This window comes from Erpetoichthys calabaricus, chromosome 18 (assembly GCF_900747795.2).
Source record: "Erpetoichthys calabaricus chromosome 18, fErpCal1.3, whole genome shotgun sequence".
Classification (NCBI taxonomy): domain Eukaryota; kingdom Metazoa; phylum Chordata; class Cladistia; order Polypteriformes; family Polypteridae; genus Erpetoichthys; species Erpetoichthys calabaricus.
This window is the reverse complement of record NC_041411.2, coordinates 21061468-21074984: the sequence shown is the minus strand read 5'-3', so window position 1 is coordinate 21074984 and position 13517 is coordinate 21061468. Positions and strand designations below refer to the sequence as shown.

Here is a 13517-nt window from a genome sequence, read left to right as displayed (position 1 = left end):
AAAGTATTTGGTCAATAACAAAAGTTCATCTCAATACTTTGTTATATACCCTTTGTTGGCAATGACAGAGGTCAAACGTTTTCTGTAAGTCTTCACAAGGTTTTCACACACTGTTGCTGGTATTTTGGCCCATTCCTCCATGCAGATCTCCTCTAGAGCAGTGATGTTTTGGGGCTGTCGCTGGGCAACACGGACTTTCAACTCCCTCCAAAGATTTTCTATGGGGTTGAGATCTGGAGACTGGCTAGGCCGCTCCAGGACCTTGAAATGCTTCTTACAAAGCCACTCCTTCGTTACCTGGGCAGTGTGTTTGGGATCATTGTCATGCTGAAAGACCCAGCCACGTTTCATCTTCAATTCCCTTGCTGATGGAAGGAGGTTTTCACTCAAAATCTGACAATACATGGCCCTATTCATTCTTTCCTTTACATGGATCAGTCGTCCTGGTCCCTTTGCAGAAAAACAGCCCCAATGCATGATGTTTCCACCCCCATGCTTTACAGTAGGTATGGTGTTCTTTGGATGCAACTCAGCATTCTTTCTCCACCAAACACGACGAGTAGAGTTTTTACCAAAAAGTTCTATTTTGGTTTCATCTGACCATATGACATTCTCCCACTCCTCTTCTGGATCATCCAAATGCTCTCTAGCAAACTTCAGACGGGCCTGCACATGTACTGGCTTAAGCAGGGGGACATGTCTGGCACTGCAGGATTTGAGTCCCTGGCGGCGTAGTGTGTTACTGATGGTAGCCTTTGTTACTTTGGTCCCAGCTCTCTGCAGGTCATTCACTAGGTCCCCCCGTGTGGTTCTGGGATTTTTGCTCACCGTTCTTGTGATCATTTTGACCCCACGGGGTGAGATCTTGCGTGGAGCCCCAGATTGAGGGAGATTATCAGTGGTCTTGTATGTCTTCCATTTTCTAATAATTGCTCCCACAGTTGATTTCTTCACACCAAGCTGCTTACCTATTGCAGATTCAGTCTTCCCAGCCTGGTGCAGGTCTACAATTTTGTTTCTGGTGTCCTTTGACAGCTCTTTGGTCTTGGCCATAGTGGAGTTTGGAGTGTGACTGTTTGAGGTTGTGGACAGGTGCCTTTTATATTGATAACGAGTTCAAACAGGTGCCATTAATACAGGTAACAAGTGGAGGACAGAGGAGCCTCTTACAGAAGAAGTTACAGGTCTGTGAGAGCCAGAAATCTTGCTTGTTTGTAGGTGACCAAATACTTCTTTCCCACCATAATTTGCAAATAAATTCTTTAAAAATCAGACAATGTGGTTTTCTGGATTTTTTTTCTCATTTTGTCTCTCATAGTTGAGGTATACCTATGATGAAAATTACAGGCCTCTCTCATCTTTTTAAGTGGGAGAACTTGCACAATTGGTGGCTGACTAAATACTTTTTTGCCCCACTGTATATATGTGTGTGTATATATTACATATATAACACTAAGGTCTCAAACCCACTTAGTCCTGTCAGTCACGTTGATAACCAGAGCCTATCCCAGCAGCACTGGGTGCAAAGATGATTAGCCTTTGGACACATACACTCACACTCGTCCTGTTTAGTTTAATACTGTAATTGTATAAGATAACTAGTCATTTTATAGGTTAATATTGCATTTTACTTCCATTATGAAATGGAAAATTTAACTAGCTACACTTGCACAAAATCCTCTTTCAGACTTGAACCGGCAAGTGGTGTAATATGAGTGATTTCTCCAGCCACCATAAAAAACCTTACACTGTTCCAGTGTGGTGCTGAGGTGTCACTCGCTGCTGTTGGGTCCCAATCCAGGTGCTTTGTTATGTGGTGGGTGTTGCAACACACTATAGGCGCTTGCTCCCAACCTCTCTCTCTCTCTCTCTCTTAGAAAACAATATTTGATCGATTACCTCTTTTGGGACACGTTAAACTGTCACCAAAGCAGGTGTGTGCTATGGTTGACCACTCTAAAATGTGTACTTTTTCAATGTGGTGGAAGTCCTGTTTGGGGTTGGTTCCTGCCTTGTGAACTTACTAAAAGCAAGTACAAAAAATGGATGGATATTGAGTAGCACCCATGGTCCCCATCTCAATAATCAGTGAAGGCAGATTTTGAGCTTAATAATTTTTATTAAAAATTACTTTTGTGCAAAGAACACTGTACTGAAATGTACATCTGTACAAGTGTGTGTAATTTGTATACTATGTACTCTTGAAATGTGGTATTGCATTGTTTGCTTTAAAAAAAAAAAATAAAGCCTTAAAATAATTGATAGGTGGATGGATCTTTACCGAATCTCATGACAGTAACAGAAGAAAGTCAGCTCAACTGATGTGGAGCATTTTTGTTGCTATTTCTAAATTACACACATACAGATTAATACCATGTATCTTAATAATATGATGTTACCTGGGGCAAAACTAAAGATACGCATTTATTAATGTGCCCATTGACACAGTGGCATTATTAGGGACTTTATAGAAAAGGAATGTCAAACACATTTTATTAAAGTTTAAATTATTTGCATGACTCTTTTATCCATTAAGTTCTAAAATGAAGGCAGAGCATCCTCATCGACACTGATACCATCAATTTGGGCCTGCTGTTTGTCTTCACTTTCCTTCTGTTTAGCTTCACCTGAGCCTGTTAGCTATGCTTTTCACTGCCGACCCAAGTCTGCTTCTGTCAAGACTGACAAGGCAACTTTCAGGGTTGCTTCTATTTACATATTCCTGTGCAGTTCTATATATGTTATAGAAAGTAATTTTAATAATTATTTTGACAATTACTGTATCCACTGTAGGGTCTCAGAGCCTCCATTGATGCCTATGATAATTTTGACAACATAAGCCTTGCCCAGCGGCTAGAGAAGCACGAGCTCATAGAGTTCAGGCGAATTGCGGCTTACCTTTACAAGGGTAACAACCGGTGGAAACAAAGTGTGGAGCTGTGTAAAAAAGACCGTCTCTACAAGGTAAACTACAGTTCTGCTTTGCTTGCATATACATCAGATTTTGACGTTGGATCTTCAACAGATTTATATTATTTAGAAATCCATTAACATTATTGACCACTTATGGACCAATGTGATTCTGTTTTAGAAGGATGCAATTTGTGGACCCGATAACCCAAAATGAATCATTCAGTTCATATAAAATATGGCATGGTTATTAACAGTGTAAAATGCTAGAAGAATCAAGATCTTAAATTTTACATTCTTTTTGAACCACAATTGGGGAAGTTTACTTTTTCCCTACATATTTTATTTTTCATTTAATTCCACATAAAACAGTACTTTCCTGCAGTATTTTATTACTAAAATAACAGATTTATATGTCAATGCCTGGGTGTCTTGCTAATTGGACGTATTTCCTAACTTAAGTACACTTTGCCATCTAGCAGCTGTGAGTCATTGTATCTCCTCTCTGATTGCATTTATCTTTGGAGAACTTTGTTTTTTTGTTTTATTCAATTTCAGAATTGTCTCATTGCAGTGTTAATTAATTTTCAATCTTAATATTCACTGCCAGTGTCAAATCAAATTGATTTATTTTTTATTAGTTCACATACTACTTTAATTCTGCCTGTAGTAGTTAAGTGGTAAAGAATGCTAATGAAAGCAGTCACTTAACCTGATGCACAAGTGTGTTGTGCTGTGCAGACACCTATATTACAAAAAATATTGCGGCAGAACTGACTAAGCTGAGTGAGTGTTCTTTCTGTAAACTGAACAGAGCATTTTTTTTTATTAATGAAATAGGGGTTCCCTCAATCACAGTGTCTTGTATTTTCTTTTAGGATGCAATGCAGTATGCATCTGAATCTAAGGATCCAGAGATTGCAGAGAGATTACTGCAGTGGTTCCTTGAAGAGGGGAAAAAGGAGTGCTTTGCAGCTTGTCTGTTTACATCTTATGACCTGCTACATCCTGATGTAGTTTTGGAGCTTGCCTGGAGGCATAATATCATGGATTTTGCTATGCCTTATTTTATCCAAGTAATGAGGGAGTACCTAACCAAAGTAAGTGCATTTGCTTGGTGGGCCTTTATCACTTGTCACCCTCACCCCTCCTTTTACTATTATGTTGGATCCCTAGTGTGAAACATTACATACTGTCCATAAACCGTATAATACCTTATGTGTGTGTGTGTGTGTGTGTGTGCATATGCATGTACACAGTTTAGTGTAATGAGTAAGTGGGGAAAAAAAACACACTAGGCCAAAACAAGCAAACTCGACTTTCAACAATGTCAAATAAATATTGACATGCTGGTTGTTTATGTGGAGTATATGTAATTAGCAGTATTATTTTTATTTGAAAACACCTTGTACAGAGGTTATTTTTATAAAATTTCTAAATCCTTTGTACTGTTGTACCTATACATTTCTTAAAACTCAAGTGTAGCACCAGGAAATAATAAACGGCTGTTGTTTCCATGAATATCATTCCACTGTTGCAGGATCAGTTTCCTACTTTACTTGAGGCTTAAATTAAATTATATATTTATTTTCTACATAAAAGCATTGTAAATTGTTATAGTAATATTATGTATGAAAAAGTGCAATCTTTGACATACACTATTTAAAATTTCTTCAACACTCCACCTTGTTTGTAATATCTTGCTGTATTCTATTAAAAAATTATCCAATTTACTTTATTCAGGACTTCTCCCTTTTTATTTCATACAAAAAATACTGCTTGGGAAGACACAACTAGTAACTTTAGTCATTTTATCTGGCAGGAAACATAATTACAGATGCTGTTTGAACAGATGCTGTTTTTATTAAGCACATCATGCATTTTTTTTTAATAATTAGAGATTAGTTTCCTGCACTCCAACACCATATGGATATCCAGAACAAACTTTGGAAAATACTATTACTGTGTGAGTCAAAATTATGTTAACATTTGAATGGTGGGAACAATTTATTTAAAAAACATACTTTATATGTGCAAGATGATTTACAGGAATGTCTCAACCTGTTCGCCATCATGTTCAACACATGTACCATATGTGGCACATAAATTGTCCACAAAAGTTGTGCATCCGGAAAGTATTCAAAGTATATAAATTTGCAAAAACCTCAAGTAAACTTTTTTCACGTTGGCATTATGGGGTGTTGTGTGTACAATTCTGAGGAAAAAAATGAATTTAATCCATTTTGGAATAAGGCTGTAACATAACAAAATGTGGAAAAAGTGATGCGCTGTGAATACTTTCTGGATGCACTGTACATAGCAGTACCATTAGTGTTAACATAATTTTGACTCACCCTGTATAAACACATTACAGGTATTATTTATTTTACCATCTAAAACAAGAAACATGATTCTTGTCAAAAATTCTAGTTCATATGAGCTGACTTTTTAAAATTTTGTCACATACAAAAAAATGCCTTTACTTTCATTTAAAAAATAAACTCTTGCATTTCTTTTAACGGTTTCCTGTTTATTACAGAGTGAGTATTTCTGAGATGTCTTTCATTAGCTACCCTACATTGTAATGTATAATTTTAGAAAATTAATAACTGGTTTCTTCTTTTTTCAAGGTTCTGAGTGTCTGTCTTTAAAGTACAATTAATTGTTGTAAAACTGTGCCCTCTAGTGTCCAATGTGCTTATTTCGATGTTCTAGAGTCATGGTGTTTTATGGTGTTATGATATTCGGCCAAGGTCAAAGAAAACTACTAAGTAGATGGTTACTAGAATTTGTTAAACAGTCAGTGCAGAACATGTAAAAGAGCTCTAGCAAATGTCATTTATCACAGGGACAAAAGCACATACTGTATGTTATGTTAAAAGTCCTCTTACACAGCTTGGTTATTTCTTTTCTCAAGTATTCTTAAAGACAATAAGTGCTGCTGAGTACTGTAGTGCCAATTATTTTGTTAAGAAAGACATTTGATTTTGGATTTGCTTTTTAACATTATAATCAATTCTTTGGGATTGAGGCGAGCAGGTAAAAGATAGGAGAAATAAAAATGCCTTATTTTCTTTACTCATTTTTTTGTTACTTGTTAGCCCAGATATGAAGTTTCATCTGTCAAATTCCTTTTCAGGTTGATGAGATTGCGGCGAAGGTGATGGTCTCTGACTTTTTCTTTTTATTCTTTGTTTTAACATAGATTTAGGTTTCTGATGTAGCGAATACTAGTGGGAATGTCTAACTTACTCTAACACTTGCGTGTCTGTTTGTAGCATATGTACAACTAAAAAGCAATGGGACGATTCAGTTTGGAAATCCAGTTCTCTTTGTTGAAGTGCCTACAGAAAGGTTCATTGATCACTGACAATACAAATTCCATTACATTTTTGACCTTTATTTAATTTTTTTTTTTTTATCTGCCCTACCCCCCGATCATTCTAGTCTGGAACATACAGTGCAGTGTCTATGTAAGGAGGTAGCATTTCAAAGTAGCAGACAACTATATACTGTTGAGTACAGGACAGCAAGCCGAGAGCACATGTGCAACAAGCGGCACAAGGTGGACTCTTAGTGCTGAACATTGTGTGAGTGTTTTATCAATAAATGGGTTTCCAGTTTTGCTCCCAAGGCTTTGTTGTAGCAGCCAATTTCTGGTTATGGTTTGTTAATTTGTGGACATTACCTGCCTTAACAAAGTACTTTGATTTGTTCATACCTTCAGTCAAGGCTATGTAACAAGCGTCTAGGAAATGCAAGAGCATGATAAATCCAGGAATTATGCATACACCGTTGTAAGAAAGACTGCTATAGCCCATAATAAAGATTGATTAGTTTAAGTATTGGCTTGTATCCGATTAGTGAAGTTTGTCTGTAAATACAAGCTTTGAAGAAAAAAAAATTTTGCTTTTTACAGTGGTTCAAAGAATTATAGACAGGTATGACCTTTTATACCATCATCAAAATCACAGCTAGCGTGTAAACTAAAGCTCGTGCATGTGCCTGCCGCCCCACCCCGACTCCTCCCAGAACTAGGCCTCTTTGAATATGCCAATCAATATAGATAGCCCCTTATGTTTTGCGTTCTGTGAAAATACAATAGCAAAAGCTCAGGGAAAAAGAATTTCATGGAAAAGCGTACTGCAGTAATCCCTCGCTATATCGCGCTTCGCCTTTCGCGGCTTCACTCCATCGCGGATTTTATATGTAAGCATATTTAAATATATATCGCGGATTTTTCGCTGCTTCGCGGGTTTCTGCGGACAAAGGGTCTTTTAATTTCTGGTACATGCTTCCTCAGTTGGTTTGCCCAGTTGATTTCATACAAGGGACGCTACTGGCAGATGGCTGAGAAGCTACCCAGCTTACTTTCTCTCTCTCTCTCTCTTGCGCTGACGTAGGGGGGTGTGAGCAGGGAGGCTGTTCGCACACCTAGACGATACGGACGCTCGTCTAAAAATGCTGAAAGATTATCTTCACGTTGCTATCTTTTGTGCAGCTGCAGCTGCTTCCTGAAACGACATGCTGAATGGTGCTTCGCATACTTAAAACCACGAAGGGCACGTATTGATTTTTTTATCTGTCTCTCTCTATCTCTCTCTCTCTCTCTGCTCCTGACGGAGGGGGTGTGAGCTGCCGCCTTCAACAGCTTTGTGCCGTGGTGCTTCGCATACTTAAAAGCCAAACAGCACTATTGATTTGTTTGCTCCTTTGAAGAGGAAGATATGTTTGCATTCTTTTAATTGTGAGACTGAACTGTCATCTCTGTCTTGTCATGGAGCACAGTTTAAACTTTTGAAAAAGAGACGTTCCTGTCTCTCTGCAACCTCCTGTGTTTCTGCGCAAATCTGTGACCCAAGCATGACAATATAAAAATAACCATATAAACATATGGTTTCTACTTAGCGGATTTTCTTATTTCGCAGGTGGCTCTGGAATGCAACCCCCGCGATGGAGGAGGGATTACTGTATTTGTTGGTTTAAACAGTGATATAAACAACAAAAGGAAGTTGATCAAGTGACAGAGTGGTGGAGAAACTCAAAAGTTCAAGTTTAGAAAGTCGTACACTGCCCGAAATAAATTAGAAGTGGTCAGATATCAAAGTTGTAGTGAAAAGGCGAGTTGTAGCCCACTGTCTGAGTATCATATGGAAGTATACAGAGAAAAGAAAAAAAAACTGGGACACAGTGTGGGAAAAAAAAGTTGAATTTTCCACTTTAATCCATGTAGTTTTTGTCATTAAAGTAGAACATCATAAACTTCATCTTAAAATTGTTTCTTTTACTAGTTTCTCAAATCCCATCGTAACTAAAGTAGCACATTAAATGCTTCGTATTCTGTATGTTCTTCTATGTACTGTTATGTTTGTGAATCACTATGTGCTTCTTAAACGGGCTTTCTCTTATGCCTACAGGATATAGAATAGGTTACATTCATGATGTTGCATCTCTCTGAACAATTTAAATACTAAGATGTATACGTGATAGCATTTTCATGATGATAGAAATTAAAGCATGTATAAAAGATTGAGGCACGTGGGCGCAGTGGTAGCGACGAGCTGGCGCCCCTTACAGAGATTGTTCCTGCCTCCCGCAAGGTGCTTGCTGTGCCATATACGACCCTCAATAAAATAGTTTATTGCAGCAGTACTGTCTCTTTCAAACGTACTAACCCCTGATTCCTGCCCTTCCTTTTCTTTCTCCAAATAACCAATCGCCACACAAATCAGCCCTATAATAAATGTCAAGCCATCTGTAAGCTTAGAACGCTGATTCTTCAAAACTTAAGAAACATTGAAATATCTTCGTAGTATATGTTTAATTATTCCGTCTATCTATCCATCCAGAATCACGCCAGTCCCAGCAATCATACAGTGCAAGGCAGGAACAATCCCTGAATGGGGTGGGCCGCCAGATCACTACCACTGCTGTTCACCATGTTCTCGCATATTTAATCACTGACACAATACATTATTTAAATGAAGTTAAAAATGTAGTTGTATGATGTTATATATATATATATATATATATATATATATATATATATATATGGTTGAAAATAGTTTACTGTCAAATAATGCAAAGAGTACGCGACACGTGTTTCGCCCTAATTCTGGGCTCATCAGGCGTACACACTCACCGCACTCCCTTACGGGAATTGAACCTCGGACGTCAGCGCTAGAGGCGAAGTCCCTAACATTGCGCCACGGCGTGTGGTTCGTTTATTTGGCAGCATGTAGATCGATTGTGATTCAGACTACGAATGCCGTGAAAAAAAAAAATATATATATATATATATATACACACACACTTTACTGCATTTCATCTTAAAATTGATATCAGGAGCTTCAAGAAAATCGACTTAGAAGCTAGTCGTCATCATCTGTAAATACGCGCTCTCTTCTACTGAATTGAATTGAATTCCTTTATTGTTATTGTATGGTACAATGAGATTCAATATGCAAATCCTTCATAAACTTATTTTCAAATAAAATGGTAAAATAATAACAACAATAATAATAATAAGATTAAAATGCAGTGAAAAATATACAATATGAAAGCATAAGTGGCTCAGGTTGTGCAGTATTACAACTGTAATGCAAGTTTACAGTGAAGTCATTGTACTTTGTAAGTACAAACAGTTCTACTGGGAGCACTTAATGGACTCGTTTAGAGCTCTTGGGATGAAACTGCTTCTGAACCGCGAGGTCCGTAAAGGAAACGCTCTGAAGCGTTCACCGAATGGGATAAGTTCAAATACAGTTTGTGCATTGCTGAGGCAGCATGTGCTTGATGTTTATCCCGATATTTCTGCCCGCTCTTGACACAGTCTGCGGTAGAACTTTCTGATCAGCTGCTGAACAGCTGTGATTCCACAGTCAAATACACTGAGTTAAAATACTCTGAGTGGTGCACTGAGAGTAATAACACTAAAGCAGCTATATTATTTGGAATAGTTTGGCCATTCCGTGCATCATTTATATGGTTACAGGTTGATTACAATCAGATGCCTTGAACTAAAAAACGATATGTTAATTTCAGGATATTTGAAAAAGCTACATCAGGGATGTGAATCTAAAAAGTAAAGGGAAACCACACAGGAACAGTAGCACTGCTTTGCTGTCGGGTGCTGCCAGTTTGCAAAACCGAGCAAGAAACTTGCATATGCAAGGGATTGAGCTGGCGTTAAAAATGTGCATGGCTTTACACCAAGTTTAGTTTTTATACGTTGCAATGTGAGTGTGGAAACAGGCGTACACAACATTTTTGTGCGTACGCACCGTTTATACATGAGACCCCTGGTCCCTGCATTACACTCGGTATTCCCAGCATAATTTATTGTCAACTCACTATCATTTTGCATGCTGATGTTTATTTCACCAGAACTTTAATCCAAATTGTTTCATGAAAAAGTGGCAATTTATTTTCCATGCTGCACAATACTTGCCTATATTTGGTGCTTTAATTTTTTATGGTTTTGAATAAACTGTGACAGCTAATTTACTTTTTTATTTTTTTTTTATTGTTATTAAACCTCTTATGGTACCACAAACATCTATTTCTGATTAGGTGTATAATTGCTTAATTGTTTAATGAGGAAACCCTTTGGATTGTAAAAAATTCCAAGTGGCTATGACCTTTTGTTTATTTGCACCTTACTTACTTAAAAATAATTGTTTAAAAAAAAGTTTGACCTTGTGTTATTTTAAAAATGTGTCATTCATTGTGCCTTGTGACATACAATATTGCACAGCTTATTAAACTTTCAACCTAAACTAATTGTCAAACTATTCATGTAATTCTAAAGTAAACACACAAAAGTCCCAATCACATTTATTTGTCAAGTATACTTGTGTACAAGGAATTTAACTTTTTTTTTTACTTTCTACATTCAGGTACATGACAGACTTACACAAAACTGATCAGTACACATATGCAAATAATACCAAAATAAAATACTGAATTAAGCTTAAGCAAAATGTAAAAAATATTGTAAGATTTTAGGGGAGTATTTGTAAGGACAGCCAAATTGACCATTTATGAACTTGATGGCCTGTGGAAGGAAATTGGGCTTATATCTGCTTGTTCTGGTGTAGTAAAACGCCTGGCAGATGGGAGCAGTTCAGAGGAGCTGTGGCCTGGGCGTGAGGGGTAAGTGGAATAGTACAAGTACTGTAAGTTGTGAAGACTGGTGCCAGTTACCTTTTTTGGCTAACCTGACCAGTCATTGTAGCCTGTTCTTCGCAGGTTAAGTTGCTGTAGCATTGGCAGATGTGGTACAATTTTCAGTAGCCAAGTAGCAAGCTGTTTTAACATAGGCTGTTTCAGCATAGAAAAGGACTAAAGTGTCTTTGTAAAGGCCAACTTTTTAAAAGTTACAATAAAGGGTCTGCTTCTATCATCAACATTTGAAATACACTACTTGTACATTTTAAAGTCATTATATAAATCTAGACAGAGACAAGGGGTTAGAAGATGGGGCAGTAGTTACAATATAATTTAAAACACAAATTTAAAACATGATCTGCATGTATCAGTAGTAGGTTGGTCTCGGTGGTTAACATGCACCTGCTATGTTGAAAATATGGCCTGCTTTGATATGTTTCACTGAAAATTAGGTTTAGCTGCTTTGGTTTATGGTTGAGAAATGTACTTTTTTCTCTTTTGAGTAGAGAAAAGCCAAGCAAAATGACACCTTTTATTGGCTAACTAGAAAGATTACATACAATATGCAAGCTTTCGAGGCAACTCAGGCCCCTTCTTCAGGCAAGATGTAATACTCTTTAAGAAGGGGGACCGGAGGGTGTGTTCCAACTACAGAGGGATCACACTCCTCAGCCTCCCTGGAAAAGTCTACTCAGGGGTCCTGGAGAGGAGGGTCCGTCGGATAGTCGAGCCTCGGATTCAGGAGGAACAGTGTGGTTTTCGTCCTGGTCGCGGAACAGTGGACCAGCTCTATACCCTTAGCAGGGTCCTGGAGGGTGCATGGGAGTTTGCCCAACCAGTCTACATGTGTTTTGTGGACTTAGAAAAGGCATTCGACCGTGTCCCTCGGGGAATCCTGTGGGGGGTACTCCGAGAGTATGGGGTACCGGCCCCCCTGATAAGGGCTGTTCAGTCCCTGTACGATCGGTGCCAGAGCTTGGTCCGCATTGCCGGCAGTAAGTCGAACCCGTTTCCAGTGAGAGTTGGACTCCGCCAGGGCTGCCCTTTGTCACCGATTCTGTTCATATCTTTTATGGACAGAATTTCTAGGCGCAGCCAGGATGTTGAGAGGGTCCAGTTTGGTGGGCTCAGGATTGGGTCACTGCTTTTTGCAGATGATGTTGTCCTGTTTGCTTCATCAGGCCGTGATCTTCAGCTCTCTCTGGATCGGTTCGCAGCCGAGTGTGAAGCAGCTGGGATGAGAATCAGCACCTCCAAATCCGAGACCATGGTCCTCAGCCGGAAAAGGGTGGAGTGCCCTCTCAGGGTTGGTAGCGAGATCCTGCCCCAAGTGGAGGAGTTCAAGTATCTCGGGGTCTTGTTCACGAGTGAGGGAAGAATGGAGCGTGAGATCGACAGGCGGATCGGTGCGGCATCCGCAGTAATGCGGGCATTGCATCGGTCTGTCGTGGTGAAAAAGGAGCTGAGCCGCAAGGCGAAGCTCTCAATTTACCAGTCGATCTATGTTCCTACCCTCACCTATGGTCATGAGCTATGGGTAGTGACCGAAAGAACGAGATCGCGAATACAAGCGGCTGAAATGAGTTTCCTCCGCAGGGTGTCTGGGCTTTCCCTTAAAGATAGGGTGAGAAGCTCAGTCATCCGGGAGGGGCTCAGAGTAGAGCCGCTGCTCCTCCGCATCGAGAGGAGTCAGATGAGGTGGCTCGGGCATCTGATCAGGATGCCTCCTGGACGCCTCCCTGGTGAGGTGTTCCGGGCACGTCCAACCGGGAGGAGGCCCCGGGGAAGACCCAGGACACGCTGGAGGGACTATGTCTCTCGACTGGGCTGGGAACGCCTTGGGATTCTCCCGGAAGAGCTAGAAGAAGTGGCCGGGGAGAGGGAAGTCTGGGCATCTCTGCTCAAGCTGCTGCCCCCGCGACCCGACCTCGGATAAGCGGGAGACAATGGATGGATGGATGGATGGTATTAATTTCAGGAAGATTGTTATTCTTCATCTTGTTTATAGCTAAGGCATACAACTATCAACCTTTTTATTTTTTTAAAGTTGATCTTGAGATTTCTTGATTTGGGGTATAAACAAATATCTGCCCTACTCCATACTCACAACCAAAGACAGATTTGAACTGAACTATAGAATCTGTGAAGTGAATATGTACAGTATTTGAAACCTATGTGGAAGGAGAACTCTTTGTTCTTTACCTTGATTTTACATTTTAGACATTTTGCACAATAGCTGCAAATACCACCAAAATTATTTTTCTGCTTTGAAATGATGTAAGATTCAAATGTATAGTGTTCTATTTTTGATTTACTGCTGGAATAATAGCATACCACATTGGCTTAGCATTTTAAATTTCATTTTTTTCTTCCACTAACACTTTGCTTTTGCAACTCCACAAATTGTCATTTGTATGAAATGATGAAATGAGTGGTTG

The 13517-nt window shown here is 39.1% G+C and overlaps 1 protein-coding gene across 4 annotated transcripts in view; it reads left to right on the top strand.

Annotated features, from left to right (window-relative positions):
* cltcl1 (clathrin, heavy chain-like 1) overlaps positions 1-13517 on the top strand; it is a 78814-nt gene that overhangs the window by 63097 nt on the left and 2200 nt on the right. Inside the window, exons 29-31 of one of the 4 annotated variants that reach the window (XM_051921115.1) lie at positions 2794-2964; positions 3789-4010; positions 6050-6070. In XM_051921115.1, coding sequence (XP_051777075.1) covers positions 2794-2964; positions 3789-4010; positions 6050-6070 — 414 coding nt within the window. Of the gene's footprint in view, positions 1-2793; positions 2965-3788; positions 4011-4808; positions 4877-6049; positions 6077-13517 lie in introns of all 4 variants that reach the window. The other 3 variants (XM_051921114.1, XM_051921117.1, XM_051921116.1) reach the window with 3 other exon arrangements.